Raw genomic sequence first — 17,189 nt, forward strand, 5'->3', positions numbered from 1 at the left:
GCTAGCAAACCAACTTACGCCAGCAACAACACCGCTTTTGCCTGGACCCTTTGTCGACACGGAGCCCCGCCGATCCATCACGACTGGTCTGCCGATGGTGACGCCCTTATCCCAAAGCTAGCACCAGTTAGCCTCAAGCCAGGCGCATCTCCCAGCGAGCGTAGTAACGACTATCTAACGGCTTCCCTGTTTCACCTATTGCTGTTCACTCGGCCCTATGATCACTTTGCTACATAGCTGATGCCTGCTGCACTGTTCATTAATCACACTACTCCATTTTGTTTATTTTGTTTATCTGTCAGCCCCAGCCTTGAACTCAGGCCCTGTGTGTAGTTAACTGACCCTCTCTGCCCATTCATCGCCTTTTTACCTGTTGTTGTTTTCTTAGCTGTTTAGCTGTTGTTGTCGACCCATTGTTGTCTTAGCTAGCTCTCCCAATCAACACCTATGATTGCTTTCTGCCTCGCTTAATGTCTCTCTCTAATGTCGAAATGCCTTGTATACTGTTGTTTAGGGTAGTTATCATTGTTTTATTTGACTGTGGAGCCCCTAGTCCCAACAAAACATGCCTTAGATAGTTATTTTCTCCCACCTCCCACACATGCGGTGTCCTCGCCTAGCATAACTAGTGCCTCCAGAGATGCAACCTCTCTCGTCACTCAATGCCTAAGGTTTACCTCCACTGTACCTGCACCCTACCATACCCATTGTCTGTACATTATGACCGAAATCTATCCTACCACGCACAGAAATCTGCTCCTTTTATTCTCTGTTCCCAACGCACGAGATGACCAGTTCTGATAGTCTTTAGCCGTACCCTCATCCTATTCCTCCTCTGTGCATCGGGTGATGTAGAGGTTAACCCTGGCCCTGTGTGTCCCCAGGCGCTCTCATTTGTTGACTTCTGCAACTGTAAAAGCCTTGGTTTCATGCATGTTAACATCAGAAGCCTCCTCCCTAAGTTTGTTTTACTCACTGCTTTAGCACACTCCACCAACCCTGATGTCCTTACCGTGTCTGAATCCTGTTTTAGGAAGGCCACCAAAAAATCTGAAATTTCCATCCCCAACTACAACATTTTTCGTCAAGATAGAACTGCCAAAGGGGGAGGAGTTGCAATCTACTGCAGAGATAGCCTGCAAAGTTCTGTCATACTTCCTAGGTCTATCCCCACACAGTTCGAGCTTCTAATTTTAAAAATGAATCTCTCCAGAAATAAGTCTCTCTCTGTTGCCACCTCTTACAGACCCCCCTCAGCCCCCAGCTGTGCCCTGGACACCATATGTGAATTGATTGCCCCCCATCTATCTTCAGAGTTTGTTCTGTTAGGTGACCTAAACTGGGATATGCTTAACACCCTGGCCGTCCTACAATCTAAACTAGATGCCCTCAATCTCACACAAATTATCAAGGAACCCACCAGGTACAACCCTAAATCCGTAAACATGGGCACCCTCATAGATATTATCCTGACCAACTTGCCCTCCAAATACACCTCTGCTCTTTTCAATCAGGATCTCAGCAATCACTGCCTCATTGCCTGCATCCGTTATGGGTCTGCGGTCAAATGACCACCCCTCATCACTGTCAAACACTCCCTAATACACTTTTACATTTACATTTAAGTCATTTAGCAGACGCTCTTATCCAGAGCGACTTACAAATTTCTTCTGCAAGCAGGCCTTTCTAATTGACCTGGCCCGGGTATCCTGGAAGGATATTGACCTCATCCCGTCAGTAGAGGATGCCTGGTTGTTCTTTAAAAGTAATTTCCTCACCATATTAAATAAGCATGCCCTTTTCAAAAAGAACTAAGAACAGATATAGCCCTTGGTTCACTCCAGACCTGACTGCCCTCGACCAGCACAAAAACATCCTGTGGCGTACTGCACTGGCATCGAATAGTCCCTGTGATATGCGACTTTTCAGGGAAGTCAGGAACCAATACACACTGCTAGTTTGTAAAGAAAAGGCTAGCTTTTTCAAACAGACATTTGCATCTGGTTGCTCTAACTCCAAAAAGTTCTGGGACACTGTAAAGCCCATGAAGAATAAAAGCAGCACCTCCCAGCTGCCCACTGCACTGAGGCTAGGAAACACTGTCACCACCGATAAATCCACGATAAACGAGAATTTCAAGAAGCATTTCTCAACGGCTGGCCATGCTTTCCTCCTGGCTACCCCAACCCTGACCAACAGCTCTGCACCCCCCGCAGCTACTTGCCAAAGCCTCCCCAGCTTCTCCTTCACCCAAATCCAGATAGCTGATGTTCTGAAAGAGCTGCAAAACCTGGACCCGTACAAATTAGCTGGGCTAGATAATCTGGACCCTCTCTTTCTAAAACTATCCGTTGTTGCAACCCCTATTACTCATCTGTTCAACCTCTCTTTCGTATGGTCCGAGATTCCTAAAGATTGGAAAGCTGCCGCGGTCATCCCCCTCTTCAAAGGGGGTGACACTCTAGACCCAAACTGTTACAGACCTATATCCATCCTGCTCTGCCTTTCTAAAGTCTTTGAATGCCAAGATAACAAAGATCACTGACCATTTCGAATCCCACCGTTCCTTCTCCGCTGTGCAATCTGGCTTCCGAGCTGGTAACGGGTGCACCTCAGCCATGCCCAAGGTCTCAACGGTATCATAACCATCATCAATAAAAGACAGCACTGTGCAGCCGTCTTCATCGATCTGGCCAAGGCTTCTGACTCTGTTTATCACCGTATTCTTATCGGCAGACTCAACAGCTTTGATTTCTCAAATGACTGAAATAACTGCCTTGCCTGAGGTCTGCCTTGTCCAGACCTCTGGCAGTCTCTATGGGGGTACCACAGGGTTCAATTCTCGGGCAGACTATTTTCTTCGTATATCTCAATGATGTCGCTCTTGCTGCGGGTGATTCCTTGATCCACCTCTATGCAGATAATACCATTCTGTATACATCTGGCCCTTCTTTTGACACTGTGTTAACAAACCCCCAAACGAGCTTCAATGCCATACAACACTCCTTCCATGACCTCCAACTGCTCTTAAATGCTTGTAAATATAAATGCATGCTCTTCACCCGATCGTTGCCCGCACCCGCCCACCCAACTAGCATCACTACTCTGGACGGTTCTGATTACAATTCCAAATACCTAGGTGTCTGGCTCGACTGTAAACTGTCCTGGCAGACTCATATTAAGCATCTCCAATCCAAAATTAAATATAGAATCGGCTTCCTATTGCGCAACAAAACCTCCTTCACTCACGCTGCCAAACATACCCTCGTAAAACTGACTATCTTACTGATCCTCGACTTTGGCGATGTCATTTACAAAATAGGCTCCAACACTCTACTCAGCAAACTGGAGCAGTTTTACTTATTTTATTTTACCTTTATTTAACTAGGCAAGTCAGTTAAAGAACAAATTCTTATTTTCAATGACGGCCGAGGAACAGTGGGTTAACTGCCTTTTCAGAGGCAGAACAACAGATTTGTACCTTGTCAGCTCAGGGATTTGAACTTGCAAGCTTCCAGTGACTAGTCTAACGCTCTAACCACTAGGCTACCCTGCCACCCTAGTGCCATCCGTTTTGATCACAGTGCCATCCGTTTTGTCACCAAAGCCCCATGTACCACCCACCACTGCGACCTGTATGCTCTCGTCGGCTGGCCCTTGCCACATATTCGTCGCCAAACCCACTGGCTCCAGGTCATCTATAAGTCTTTGCTCGGTAAAGCTCCGCCTTATCTCAGCTCATTGGTCAGCATAGCAACACCCACCGTAGCACACGCTCCAGCAGGTATATCTCACTGGTCATCCCCAGAGCCAACACCTCCTTTCCTTCCAGTTCTCTGCTGCCAATGACTGGAACGGATTGCAAAAATCACTGAAGTTGGAGACTTATATCTTCCTCACTCACTTTAATCATCAGCTATCAGAGCAGCTTACTGATCACTGCAGCTGTACACTGTCCATCTGTAAATAGCCCATCTGTAAATAGCCCATCCAACTACCTACCTCATCCCCATATTGTTTTTGTTTACTTTTTTTTTTGCTCTTTTGCACACCAGTATTTCTACTTGCACATCATCATCTGCACGTCTATCACCCCAGTGTTATTCTGCTAAATTGTAATTACTTTGCTACTATTTATTGCCTTACCCCATATGCACACACTGTATATAGATTTTCCTATTGTGTTATTGACTCTATGCTTGTTAATCCCACATGTAACTCCGTGTTGTTGTTTTTTGTCGCACTGCTTTGCTTTATCTTGGCCAGGTCGCAGTTTTATATGAGAACTTGTTCTCAACTGGCCTACCTGGTTAAATAAAGGTGAAATACATTTTTTAAAAGTAGTATAGTAGTATAGTATAACTGTTCTTTGATAAGCTTTATGTATCGGTCAGAGCTCTTGTGAGTTTTTTAAATTAGCACCCTCATGTAGACCTTGCCCACATTGCTTTATCTGAAGATGATGTCCCAGTATGCTTGTACTGTAGAGAGAGTCTTTAGTTACAAGGTCTTCTCTCACTGATGCTCATTTTGTCTTTGGTTTTGACTTTGGCCCTGTCTTCAGTGCAGCGGAAGGTTTTTTTTAGAAGGAAAGGAGACAGGTGGAGAGTAGGGAGAGACAAAATCTGCCAAAAAGAAGGACAGCAAGGAAAGAAGAGGGGAGGAAGAGACAGGTAGAGATCACCATCGTTTACACATCTCTTGAAGTGCTGCTCCTCGCCATTGACATAGCTAGGTCGTGTCTTTGGGTCCACAGGGAGATGTAGAGGAGCGGGGCATTGGGTAGACTTCCAAAAAGGTGTTACTGTGTCTACACTGATAAAGCATGACACAATCCTTGTGTGTGCAAAGTCAGTCATCTCACTTTGTAGAGCTCTTGTACAGCTATCTTTGTAGAGAACTATGTGTCTTTAGCCCCAAATTGTGTGTGTGCGTGTGTATGTGTGCGTGTGTGTGTGTGTGTGTGTGTGTGTGTGTGTGTGTGTGTGTGTGTGTGTGTGTGTGTGTGTGTGTGTGTGTGTGTGTGTGTGTGTGTGTGTGTGTGCATGTCTGTGTGTGTGTGCGTGTGCGTGTACGTGTGCGTGTCTGTGTGTGTGTGGTTTAGGGCAAGGGTACAGGTTAGGGTTAGAGGTTAGTTAAAATAAGATTTTGAATGGGACTGAATTGTGTGTGTATATGTGTGTGCGCACGCAAGTGCTAGTGCCAGAGTGATCTTGTAGGACGAACACGTTCCTTCACAAGGTGACTTAGCGGATCAATGAGCTTTATGAGCTGCTGTGCAATCCCTTTATGTTAATATGCACAAAAAGACCCTTCCATTAAAGTGATACCCTGCATGAGCAGCCAGACACTGGGACAGGACCTTTATAATCGCTTAGAAGAAGGAGAAAGGAAAATAGAGGAGAGGAGAGGAGAGGAAAATAGAGGAGAGGAGAGGAGAGGAAAATAGAGGAGAGGAGAGGAAAATAGAGGAGAGGAGAGGAGAAGAGAGGAGAGGAGAGGCTACTATCTCTTGAAAAAGGCATCACTGGGTGTATTTCCTTTGATTTCCTAGATCCCTATAAACAATCCAAACAAATTACTAATCAACCTGATGATATTTTGTGAGGATTACTGAATTGGTTTATAAAACAATAAAAAAAAAATGTTTTTAAATGTATCCAAATTAAACTGACATTCACAAACAGAAACAATAAAACACAGAAACAAGACACGTATACAACAATACAGAACATACAATAACAAGCCCGAACTTGGCCACAATCATACAGTATACATTCTTTGAGATGGTCCACATACTGTATGGTTTACAAATTCTGTCAAATAACTATTACATGCTTTCTGACAGGAGTGTAGTAAGTCCTATGAATTATCTTAAATTGCAGTCGTTTAGGTTGTAGGAGTAGGTGTAAGCATTTTTCACATATCTGTGACCAATGGTTCTCCTTTAGAGAAGAATTCCTTCCTTTAGATCTGTCTCCTATCTTTTCCTCATAGGTTCTGAACTATCAGGTACTTTCAATCAGCCCTTGATATAACTTGGCAATTAACTTCTTTGGCGTAGCAGCGTCTTTCAGTATTTGTTCTATGCTAGACGCCTTTGATTCATCTAGTTTCTGTTGAAGCGATTGAATATGATTGAATTTCTGAGTTGTAAGAACTTAAAGAGATCGGCCTTGGATAATCCAAATCTTTCATGTAAATGATCGAATGACAGAAGAGAGCCATCATAGTACACATGCTCAAAATTCATGCTGCCACTTTGGAACCAGGACTTGGAGGTAAGATGGGGTTATTCCAAATAGGGGTGCGATAATGGTTCTTTCCACCACATGAATTGATGTACATTTTCCCAAATATGTATGTAATTGAGAATCAATGGATTGTCTGTTCTATAACTCAACACCTTGGACCCGACGTAGTGAATATATTTGAGATCATAAGATATCGTAAGATGTTACATTTCTGGCTTTGATACTCCTTGATGCACAAGGATAGTCTGCTGTCCATTGTTAAAGTGAATGCAGTTTTGCAGCCCAGTAATACATCTTCATATGAGGCAGTCTAACACCTCCAGCTTGATAGGGGAAGTGTAAAACAGTCAATTAGATTATTGAGGTATTTCCATTCCAAATAAAGTTGGAGAGCAGGCCATTTATTTTATTACAAAGTTAGATGGAATTTAAACTGGCCTGGAATAAATACACTACATGACCAAAAGTATGTGGACACCGGCTAGTCGACATCTTATTCCAAAATCATGGGCATTAATATGGAGTTGGTCCCCTCCTTTGCTGCTGTAACAGCCTCTACTCTTCTGGGAAGGCTTTTCACTACTGTAGGTGTTGGAACATGCAGGGACTTGCTTCCATTCAGCCACAAGAGCATTAGTGAGGTTGAGTACTGATGTTGGGCGATTAGACCTGGCTTACAGTCTGCGTTTCAATTAATCTCAAAGGTGTTCGATGGGGTTGAGGTCAGGGCTCTGTGCAGACCAGTCAAGTTCATCCACAACGATCTTGACAAACCATTTCTTTATGGACTTCGCTTTGTGCATGGGGGCATTGTCATGCTGAAACAGGAAAGCCTTCCCCAAACTGTTGCCACAAAGTTGGAAGCACAGAATCGTCTAGAATGTCATTGTATGCTGTAGCATTAAGATTTCCCTTCACTAGAAATAAGGGGCCTAGCCTGAACAGTGAAAAAAAGCCCCAGACAAATATTCCTCCTTCACCAAACTTTATAGTTGGCACTATGTATTGGGGCAGGTAGCGTTTTCCGGGCATCCGCCAAACCCAGATTCGGACTGCCAGCTTCACCAGCTGTCCAGAGAATGCGTTTCCACTGCTCTAGACTCCAATGTCGCCGAGCTTTACACCACTCCAGCCGAAGCTTGGTATTATGCATGGTGATCTTAAGCTTGTGTGTGGCTTCCATGGCCAAGGCACACACCTGTCTATATAAGGTCCCACAGTTGACAGTGCATGTGTCACACCCTGACCATAGTTTGCTTTGTATGTTTGTATGTTTTGTTTGGTCAGGGTGTGATCTGAGTGGGCATTCTATGTTGTGTGTCTAGTTTGTCTGTTTCTGTGTTTGGCCTGATATGGTTCTCAATCAGAGGCAGCTGTTAGTCATTGTCTCTGATTGGGAACCATATTTAGGTAGCCTGTTAGGTGTTGGGTTTTGTGGGTGGGTGTTCATGTCTCTGTGTTTGTTTGCACAAGATAGGCTGTTTAGGTTTTTTCATGGTTATTGTTTTTGTATACTGTTCGTGTTGTCATCTTTATTAAAGATGTATACAAGTAACCACGCTGCATTTTGGTCCACCTCTCCTTCAACTCAAGAAAACCGTTACAGCATGTCAGAGCAAAAACCAAGCCATGAGGTCGAAGGAATTGTTCTTGGAGCTCTGAGACAGGATTGTGTCAAGACACAGATCTGGGGAAGGGTACCAAAACATTTCTGCAGCATTGAAGGTCCCCAAGAACACAGTGGCCTCCATTACTCTTAAATGGAAGAAGTTTGGAACCACCAAGATTGGCTGCCTGGCCAAACTGAGCAATCGGGGGAGAAGGGCACGTCTCTGAAAGTCCTTGAGTGGCCCAGCCAGAGCCCAGACCTGAACCCGATCATACATGTCTGGAGATAGCTGTGCAGTGACACTCCACATCCAACCTGACAGAGCTTGAGAGGATCTGCAGAGAAAAATGGGAGAGACTCCCCATAAGACAGGTGTGTCAAGCTTGTAGCGTCATACCCAAGAAGCCTCAAGCCTGTTATAGCTGCCAGAGGTGCTTCAACAAAGTACTAAGTAAAGGGTCTGAATACTTATGTAAATGTGATATTTCAGGTTGTTTAAAAAAAAAAAAATAGCAAAAATGTCATTATGGGTTATTGTGTGTAGATTGATTAGGGGGGAAAACAATTTAATCAATTTTAGGATAAGGCTGTAATGTAACAACATGTGGAAAAAGTCAAGGGGTCTGAATACTTTCCTGAATGCACTGTATATCACCAGTAGTACATTTACTGTAAATTCCTATAATTTCTCATCTACAATGTTTGTTACTTTGGTTCAGTAATTTATTTGAATGCATTCAATATTATTATTCCAGTCTTCCTGTTCTCATTGTTGGAGTGGGCACATTGTTAGCAGAGTGCACAACCTATGCTACAACTTGTGAGAAACACATTTTGGTTTATTTCCTTCCATTTACGAGATTTGTCAATTTAGTCATTGTCTTTTGTTTGGAGTGCTCCTGTTAATGCTGAGTCAGGACCCGCACGCATAGAAGTAGTCCTGCAGGCTACCTGGCCTGTGCAAATGTAGGCATATAAATGTGCCCACATGGAGATCTGATAGTATTTCTTATTGGCTTAACGCACCACCTGTGGAGCTTCTCAAAATAATTTTTTCTTCACCTCGAACAGCAAGGAACAAAGTCTGTTTTTACATCCATTGAGAATTACAATAGTTCCTAAATGCAGTTGAAAAATCTTTTTTTTTAAGTTAACAAAAACAGGGAACTCTCCACAGAGGGAGGGAGAGAGAGAGAGGGAATGAGAGAAAGAGAATAAACGGAGAGTTAGTAGCAATTCTGGCAAAGGAAGCGTTTCAAAAAGTCTTTAAAGTTTACCCAAGTGAGCTGCCAAGCCCCAGAGCTAGCTGTAATAGATGCAAGGCAGAATAGAGCTGCAGACTGAGAGTTGTTGGCTGAGTCAGCTGGGAAGACGCTCTTAATACACTGTGCAACAGCTTCAAAAATGTTCAATATGAACAGAGAGGAACACTCGCACAGTATCAACTGTTCTCAGCTCCCAACTCATTTCAGCTGTGAAGATACAGCCAGATGATTATATTTAACAAGACACCGCTGCTAGCCATTCTCTGTCCTTCATCTTGATTTAGTTCATCACAGCAGTCGTACTCTTTTTAATCACAGCCAAAGGCCAGAATGGGCCGATAAGCTAATTAATTATGAGTTGGTCGCATGGCAGAATGAAATAGTTTGTGACGTGACCCCACTTGCACCATGACATTGAGTAAAAATGTATATGTTCAGCACTGTCTCAGCACAACAAACGTCTCATAGCAAAGGATCTAACATATGACTACTTTCATTTTTTAATGGTGAATGGAAGAGAGAGCCCAATCAGTGGCTATGCATAGACTCTAATTGATTTTGACAGGGCTATTATTGGCTAATAGCTTTCCCCCCAAAGAAACCTTGTCTAAAGAATAACAAATAAATCTGGTTTCACAATGAGATTATAGAGGTGGATACACATTTAAACGCTATTCTCTCCGTTTCCATCGATCAGAGAACCTCACACAATCAGTGGAGAGGGGGCTCAATGAATTGTTCCATTTTTGTGGAATAGTGGGACACACACAAACACACACCCACTCCCAGACCCCCCACCCCCCACCCCCACCATCCCCCAGGATTCAATAGCTGTCACAAGTCCCTGTGTGTTTAGTACCAGGATGTAAACATTGTGTGGCTCCAGGGGCTCCAGCCTCTGATGGCCCTTTTCCTCACTGCTCCTCCACAGACAGTCACACAGATACGTTGCCTCTCTATATAGCTAGGTAAGAGCTCATCCCTCCCCTGAAGTTGAATCTACGGCTTAATTGCTGTATGCTGGAGGTCGATTTACTTCTGTGGCAACCCAGACTCAGGGGTAGATGTAACATAGTAAAAGTACATCCTGGCCACATCATACATTTGCTACTGTATGTTAAGAATTCAATTTGCTGTGGCTAACATTATCTAGGTGGCTAATGTTAGCTAGGTTAGGGTTATAGGTTAAGGTTAGGGTAAAGGTTAAAGGGTTAGGGTTAATGGAAGGGTGTTTGGCCTGTAACCAAAAGGTCACTGGTTTGAATACCCAAGCCAACAAGGTGAAAACCCTGCTGATGTGCCCTTGAGCAAGGCACTTAACCCTCATTTGCTCCAGGAGCGCTCTACTACTATGGCTACCCTTTCACCTCACCTATCCAGTGTATATGACAATATAATTTGTATTTTTTGTTGCAAAGTAACTAATTAGCTAAAATGCTAAAGTTGTCCATGATGAAATTCAAATGAGCAACCTTTGGGTTGCTAGATGTTTGCGTTATATGCCTACCCATCCACCCCGACGAACCACCCTACATTTTTGTAATAAGTAACCTTCTGTCTTATGCAACCATACCAAACGTAACATATCATACTAATTTGAGCATCCCACATTTACTATGTTACGTCCTGTCTATGAGACCAGGCTGTCTGTGGTGGTCAGTGATGTGTGTAGGTGGATGAAGAGTGAGATGGGATGTGTTCCAAATAACACCTTATTCACTAAATAGTGCACTACTTTTGACCAGAGCCCTATGACCCTGATCAAAAGTAGTGTTCTACATAAGGAATAGGGTGCCATTTGGGATGCAGAAGAGTTTGCTTTTGCATGGTTCAGCAGAGGGTCCGAGACTCTCCAGTCCAGTACATTAGCTTGATGGTTATTGTTATGAAACTATTGTTAATTAATTTCTTCATCTGATTAAGGAGCATTGCGGTCCGGTAATGTGATTCAATCAGCAGGCAGCATGCTGTGGGAAAGATGGATGTCATTCAATCCACTAATGGCCTCCTAACAGCTCAAATGCCTAGTGTTATGAATGTGATAACTGCCTAGCTCTAGCTGTAGACTGTCAGCCGCAATAAAAAAAAAATATCATTTTCAGAGGCTTTTACTGTACATCAACTGTTTTGGCTTCTCGTCGACATTTGGTGAAATTGGAAGAGGTGGAAACATATAGTGTGGTTTAACGAGGCGAGACTAAGGAATATGTTTCCCTGGGCCTGATGCCATTCCACTACATACGTGTCTGCTGGGTCCCACTCTCTGTAGGGATGGGTTTAATACCTGGATATAGGTCTTCCAAAGTCACTCACAACCAATCTTGCTCACCTCATCTTTCTTACTCTGGTGAAATCACTCCACTACTCTTCCTCCTCATCCTCTACCTCTGTCTTTCTCAGTACCTGAGCTGCGACCTTGTCTTGTTTTCTTTCCCCTGTGGAAGATAATGTTATCCTTTTCTCCAAAAACAGATAGAAAGATAGAGGAGGAAACAGAGATATTTGTAATTCTCACTAGGGACTGGTGGCAAGGTGGTGGCTGTGTGTGCCCTCACACACTTCGTACTGTGACAGACTGGCTAGTGGCTAGGCTCGGACAGGCAGAAAAATACACCAAACACACTGGTTTCCTAATGATGCATCCTTCACACTGGTTTCCTAATGATGCATCCTTCACACTGGTTTCCTAATGATGCATCCTTCACACAGGTTTCCTAATGATGCATCCTTCACATTGGTTTCCTAATGATGCATCCTTCACACTGGTTTCCTAATGATGCATCCTTCACACTGGTTTCTTAATGATGCATCCTACACGGGTTTCTTAATGATGCATCCTACACGGGTTTCTTAATGATGCATTCTTCACACGGGTTTCTTAATGATGCATCCTTCACACTGTTTTCCTAATGATGAATAATTCCCGTGTTCTAATGTTACACTTTTAGAAAAAAAGTGCTATCTAGAACCTTAAAGGGTTCTTCGGCTGTCCCCATAGGAGAACCCTTTAAAGAACCCTTTTTGGTTTCAGGTAGAACCCTACTGGGTTCCATGTGGAACCCTTTCCCCAGAGGATCCAAAAAGGGTTCTACCTGGAACCAAAATTGATTCTACTATGGGGACAGCCGAAGAACCCATTTGGAACCCTTTTTTCTAAGTCCATTTCTTAGTTGTCACTGATCTGCCAGGTGAAAGGTCAAATTAATTTGGTGGACACAGGACTCCACTACCGGTATATTGCTTTCCCCCATCCAGTACTTTTCGTAGAAGTGTCATGAAGGTTCAGTATGTAGGACCTTTGATCCTACTATCAAAGTGGATTGATCTACACTGATCTTTAACATTGATTTACAACAGAGTGCCAGACAGTGCAGTGTGGTGTGAATTTGACCCGTAAGCAGTGAGGAGATGAGAGCATATCTCTCTTGACTTGTGTGGTGTCCATCTCTTTGTCTTGTTTTGTTTTGATCCTATCCCTTTCTCTGTGTATTGATTGGAATGTGGTCAGTGGTGCTTGTAGTTGGTGCCTTTGATAAAGTGTACAGTCATCTTATCTGGCAGAGTGCACACTTAGAATTGCCAAAGACCCAGGCTGTGTCCCATTTAAGATGCAGGCACAGACAGAATCCAGCAACACACTGGCCATTGTAATAGTGGATAGGACTATAAATGGGTCTTAGTTTAAATAAGACTCTTTTGATGTGCCCATGCGTCTATCTTATTAACATCATAAAAAAATCCTCATAAAAAATGGCAGTTTAAGTTAGAGATATCTTTTTGCATGGGCTGCGTCTCCACCCACCACATCTGCCTGCATCGGCCTTCTGCACCTGCGATGTAAAGTAACAGAGCAACAGCGGAGTTTGTCAGACCAGCAGACATCCCGAAAATTGGTCTTCTCATGAAAATGTTTGGCCTACTAACTAATATAACCATGCTATGAAAAGATGAGACTCTCACAAACATGCTACGACCCCCACAAGTGTCATTGGACTCATCTAAAGGTAACCTGGTATGGGTTAAAAAAATTAATGGAGGTAAGACGGTAGTTTTGTGCCAACAAATAAAAAGGGGTTAAATACGTGTGCCAAAAATAGGACAGCGACAGACACTTCCAAGCCTTATTCCTTCCTTATAATACATTTTTGAGGGGGATACCTACAGGGGTCCGAAAATTCAAAATCAAATAGCTAAATGATCTAGACTTTTAGAGATTTTAACATGAGCTACAGGCTAGACCCCAGGTCTCAGAAGCTAATCTCTAGAGAGCATACTTTAGTGCTCTAATTAATTTATCTGAATTAAGTAATTAATTATTGTTGGCACCAGCAGTGTCCTAACACCTATCACATGGATTGGCAATGGGGATTGGTTTTTCTTACACCTTGTAGTTTTGAACTATACTCTCAGAGAGCGTCTCAATTGACACCCTATTCCCTATATAGTGCACTACTTTTGACCAAGGCTCTATAGGGAATAGGGTGCTATTTGGGATACATAAATGTGCCCATGTCCGTAGGATTCTTCATCTAAATGCATGTTGTAGGTACTGTAATAGAGTTGATTAGTGTGCAGATTCACCTTGGGGTAGGGACTTATGTTTGGCGCAGGCTGCAACACCTCGTTCCCCAGACCTGATGGCTAACACAGACTAATGAGAGTGTTTAAGAGTTTAGGATGAGGAGGCTGAGGTGAGGAGGTTGTGGTGCTCCTCTCGCTCTCCTTCCCTCCTCTCTCTTTCTTTCCTTCCGTACCGCCTCTCTCTGTCGCTTTCTCTACCTCTAGCTCTTTCTCTCTATCTCGCTCTCTTTTTCTCCTTCTCTCTTAAACAGCCTCGTGGCTGGTGACTTTGAAGTGTCTTTAAATATGGAGCTAATTCAAGGAATGCTGCTAGCGAGGAGATAAAGAAAAAGGAGCACAGAGCGGGAGAAAGAGAGGGCAAGGAAGAGTGAGGAGAGAGCGTGTGTGTGTGTGTGTGTGTGTGTGTGTGTGTGTGTGTGTGTGTGTGTGTGTGTGTGTGTGTGTGTGTGTGTGTGTGTGTGTGTGTGTGTGAACGCACGCAGAGTACAATTCTCATCTGTTTCTCAAGTGCCGTGATGCCATCACTCTGTAAATGGTTTGGATTGGCTGAGCTGGCACAGAAAAGGGCTGTCACACAGTGGGCCGTGGTTCTGTGTTTGTGATAAGAGCCTTAGGGCCCTCCATGCCAGCTGTGGGATGGATGGATGAATGATGAGGAATGGCTAATGCATGGGCATGTACATATGATTTCTCTCTCTCTCTTCTTTTTCTGTCCCTTTGTTTCTCATTTATAATTTCCTTCCTGACACACTCCTCCCCCTCACCTCTGTGTCACCAACTTCTCACCACCTTCTGACCCTCCTCCACACACACACACACACACACACACACACACACACATTTTCCTCTTGCTTTTTCAACCCTCCTCCTTAACCCCTTTCCCTTGTCCCTTCTTTCTCTCCCCCTCCAGATGGTGTTCTATAAGGGTATGGCTGGCTCCCAGGTGACCCTGTCCAGCCCGGTGAACCAGAGCAGAGCCATGCTGGAGGAACAGGCCCGCCACCTGCTGACAGAGACAGAGAGGCAGACCATGGGCTACTACGTGGAGGAATATCGAGACGGACACATAGGGGCGGAGCAGCTGGTCTTGGCCCTATTTGAACTGCTCAACACACATGCCAAGGTGAGGAGTAAAAGTGTGTGTGTGTGTGTGTGTGTGTGTGTGTGTGTGTGTGTGTGTGTGTGTGTGTGTGTGTGTGTGTGTGTGTGTGTGTGTGTGTGTGTGTGTGTGTGTGTGTGTGTGTGTGTGTGTGTGTTAGTTGGTGTGAGGTGCATTATGTATTGGGTTTTTGTGTTCTCTCACTTCGTAGTGCTTATGGTGATTATTTGCCTTTTCTCTGTACATCCATCACTTGGATGACAAGTTTTGTGAGACTTTCGATGATTTATGTTAAGGCTTTTGTGGATGTTCAGACGATGTTCTGTTTTTACCCATTATCTTATAAAGCTGCTTGTCTTTCTGTCTATGCCATAGCCCTACACCTCATATAAAGCAATGATTTATCAAAAGTATTGAATTCACAATTTACAAAGTGCTTTACAATGTTCTTCAGCATTCTGCATTCCCCATAGTCTCCTAATGCATGTTTTAGACTGATGCCTGTTATAGCTCCATATAACTCTTGAACCCTGTGTCACTCCCCTTCCCCACCCTTCCTCTCAGTTCGCCCTGCTATCAGAGGTACGTGGCCTGGTAACTCCCCAGGATCTGGAGCGTTTCGATGGGATGGTGCTGCGCCACAAGATCCAGGCTTTGGAGGCTCGGCAGGGGAGTGCCTGTGCGGCCGCTCTCCACTCTGACTCCATCTCTATGGTCTCCTACCCAGATACCCTGGCCTCCTCGTCAACAAGCTACATGACCTCCACCACCCTCAGTTCTGCACGGGTAGGGCGACTGGGTTGGAGTGGACCCACTCTCTATTTGTCTGTCTCTCTCGCTCTCTATCTCTATGTCTGTCTTGTCTGCCTACCTGTCTGTATGACTTTCTGTGAATGTCTGAGTCATTCATCTTTCCCAGTTGTCACTGATGCCTCGAAGCAGACCTCTTGGAAGTTGTCCCTGTTTGATGAGTTGTAGAGGATAGAGCCGTTAAGGACGACGTTCCTCAGAATGACCAGCCCTGCATGGGGCAAGGACAGGGGATTGGGAGGACAGAGGGGCGACATACCAAATACCACTCTATTCCCTATATAGCGCACTACTTTTGACAAGAGCCATAAGGATCCTGGTCAAAAGTAGTGCACTAAATAGGGAATAGAGTGCCATTTGGGGCGTAGACAGGGATAAGAGCATTGTGTCCCTGCTGAGTTGGAAAGGGTGTAAATCCTCCACTACAGATGAAAGAGACTTATTTATCTAGGAACTTCTTCCGTTTAACCCAGACTCCCCCTCCCTTTTCAACCCCACAGGAAAGACTGCTGTGGTTGACAGATATGATGGAGGTAGAAGTTGTTGCCAATACTCTTCTTTTGCATCCGTTTGCAGTGATGTTCTGCTTTTATGTTTGAAGTCAATACTGTTTGGAGTGCTTTAGTCCGCATTCACTTATCAGGTTGCATAAAGCCAATGCAAGTAATTTCCTCTGCTGGTTTGTGTCTTGTAGTTATATCCAAGTGTGACTGTCTTTTTGAAAGTGTGTGTGTGTGTGTGTGTGTGTGTGTGTGTGTGTGTGTGTGTGTGTGTGTGTGTGTGTGTGTGTGTGTGTGTGTGTGTGTGTGTGTGTGTGTGTGTGTGTGTGTGTGTGTGTGTGTGTGTGTGTGTGTGTGTGTGTGTGTGTGTGTGTGTGTGCATGCATGCATGTGTGTGTGTTTCCCTATTCACAGTGCATACACACATTGTCATGCAGTGTGCTTGTGCTAGTGGCCTGGTGACTCTCCTATTCCCGACCTTCATTTGTTAGTCACATTGTCTATAATTAGATACATGAAGCTTCTAGGCTGTATGTTGCCCTGGAAGACTAAATAAACCCTTGTTCACCAGAATAATGTCATAAATGGCTAGAATGAAATAAATGCTTCAATATAGTTGACATCTGTAAAGTTGTCTCTGTTTCTGCTTCCTTCCTGGAGTAAAGACCTTTTAGGGACCAAACATGTTTGACCGGTTGTCAGGAAATAGAAGGCTGTGAAAATGATCCAATATGTTTCTGATATGATTTCAGTTCAGCTTGGATGCATATTTTATATGGTTGAAATACTATCAGCTTTTATGATGCTGATAAAGATAGAACGTCTACAGACTGGTCCCTAACTGCACATTCGTATTTGCTCAAGATGCTGAAAGAAATTAATCCTATTTCTCCACTCCTGTTTCAGAATCAAAATGTACTTTTGCATCCACCGGACGGAGGCTCAGTTCAAGAACAAGCAAACCTATTAACCCCTGGCATGTCATGCAAAATTCAAAGCTGGGCTGTACAACATGAAAAAATGCAGGGAGCTTGGGTCTAGAAAAGACTGGATGGATTGAACTAGCAAAAG

The 17,189-nt window shown here is 43.9% G+C and overlaps 1 protein-coding gene across 1 annotated transcript in view; it reads left to right on the plus strand.

The window, feature by feature from the left end:
* LOC118387464 (whirlin) overlaps nt 1–17,189 on the plus strand; it is a 139,373-nt gene that overhangs the window by 86,198 nt on the left and 35,986 nt on the right. The window contains exons 6-7 of the mRNA XM_052525635.1: nt 14,620–14,832; nt 15,373–15,594. Of these exons, the coding sequence (XP_052381595.1) occupies nt 14,620–14,832; nt 15,373–15,594 (435 nt within the window). The remainder of the gene's footprint in view (nt 1–14,619; nt 14,833–15,372; nt 15,595–17,189) is intronic.

Source organism: Oncorhynchus keta, chromosome 9, assembly GCF_023373465.1.
Source record: "Oncorhynchus keta strain PuntledgeMale-10-30-2019 chromosome 9, Oket_V2, whole genome shotgun sequence".
Classification (NCBI taxonomy): domain Eukaryota; kingdom Metazoa; phylum Chordata; class Actinopteri; order Salmoniformes; family Salmonidae; genus Oncorhynchus; species Oncorhynchus keta.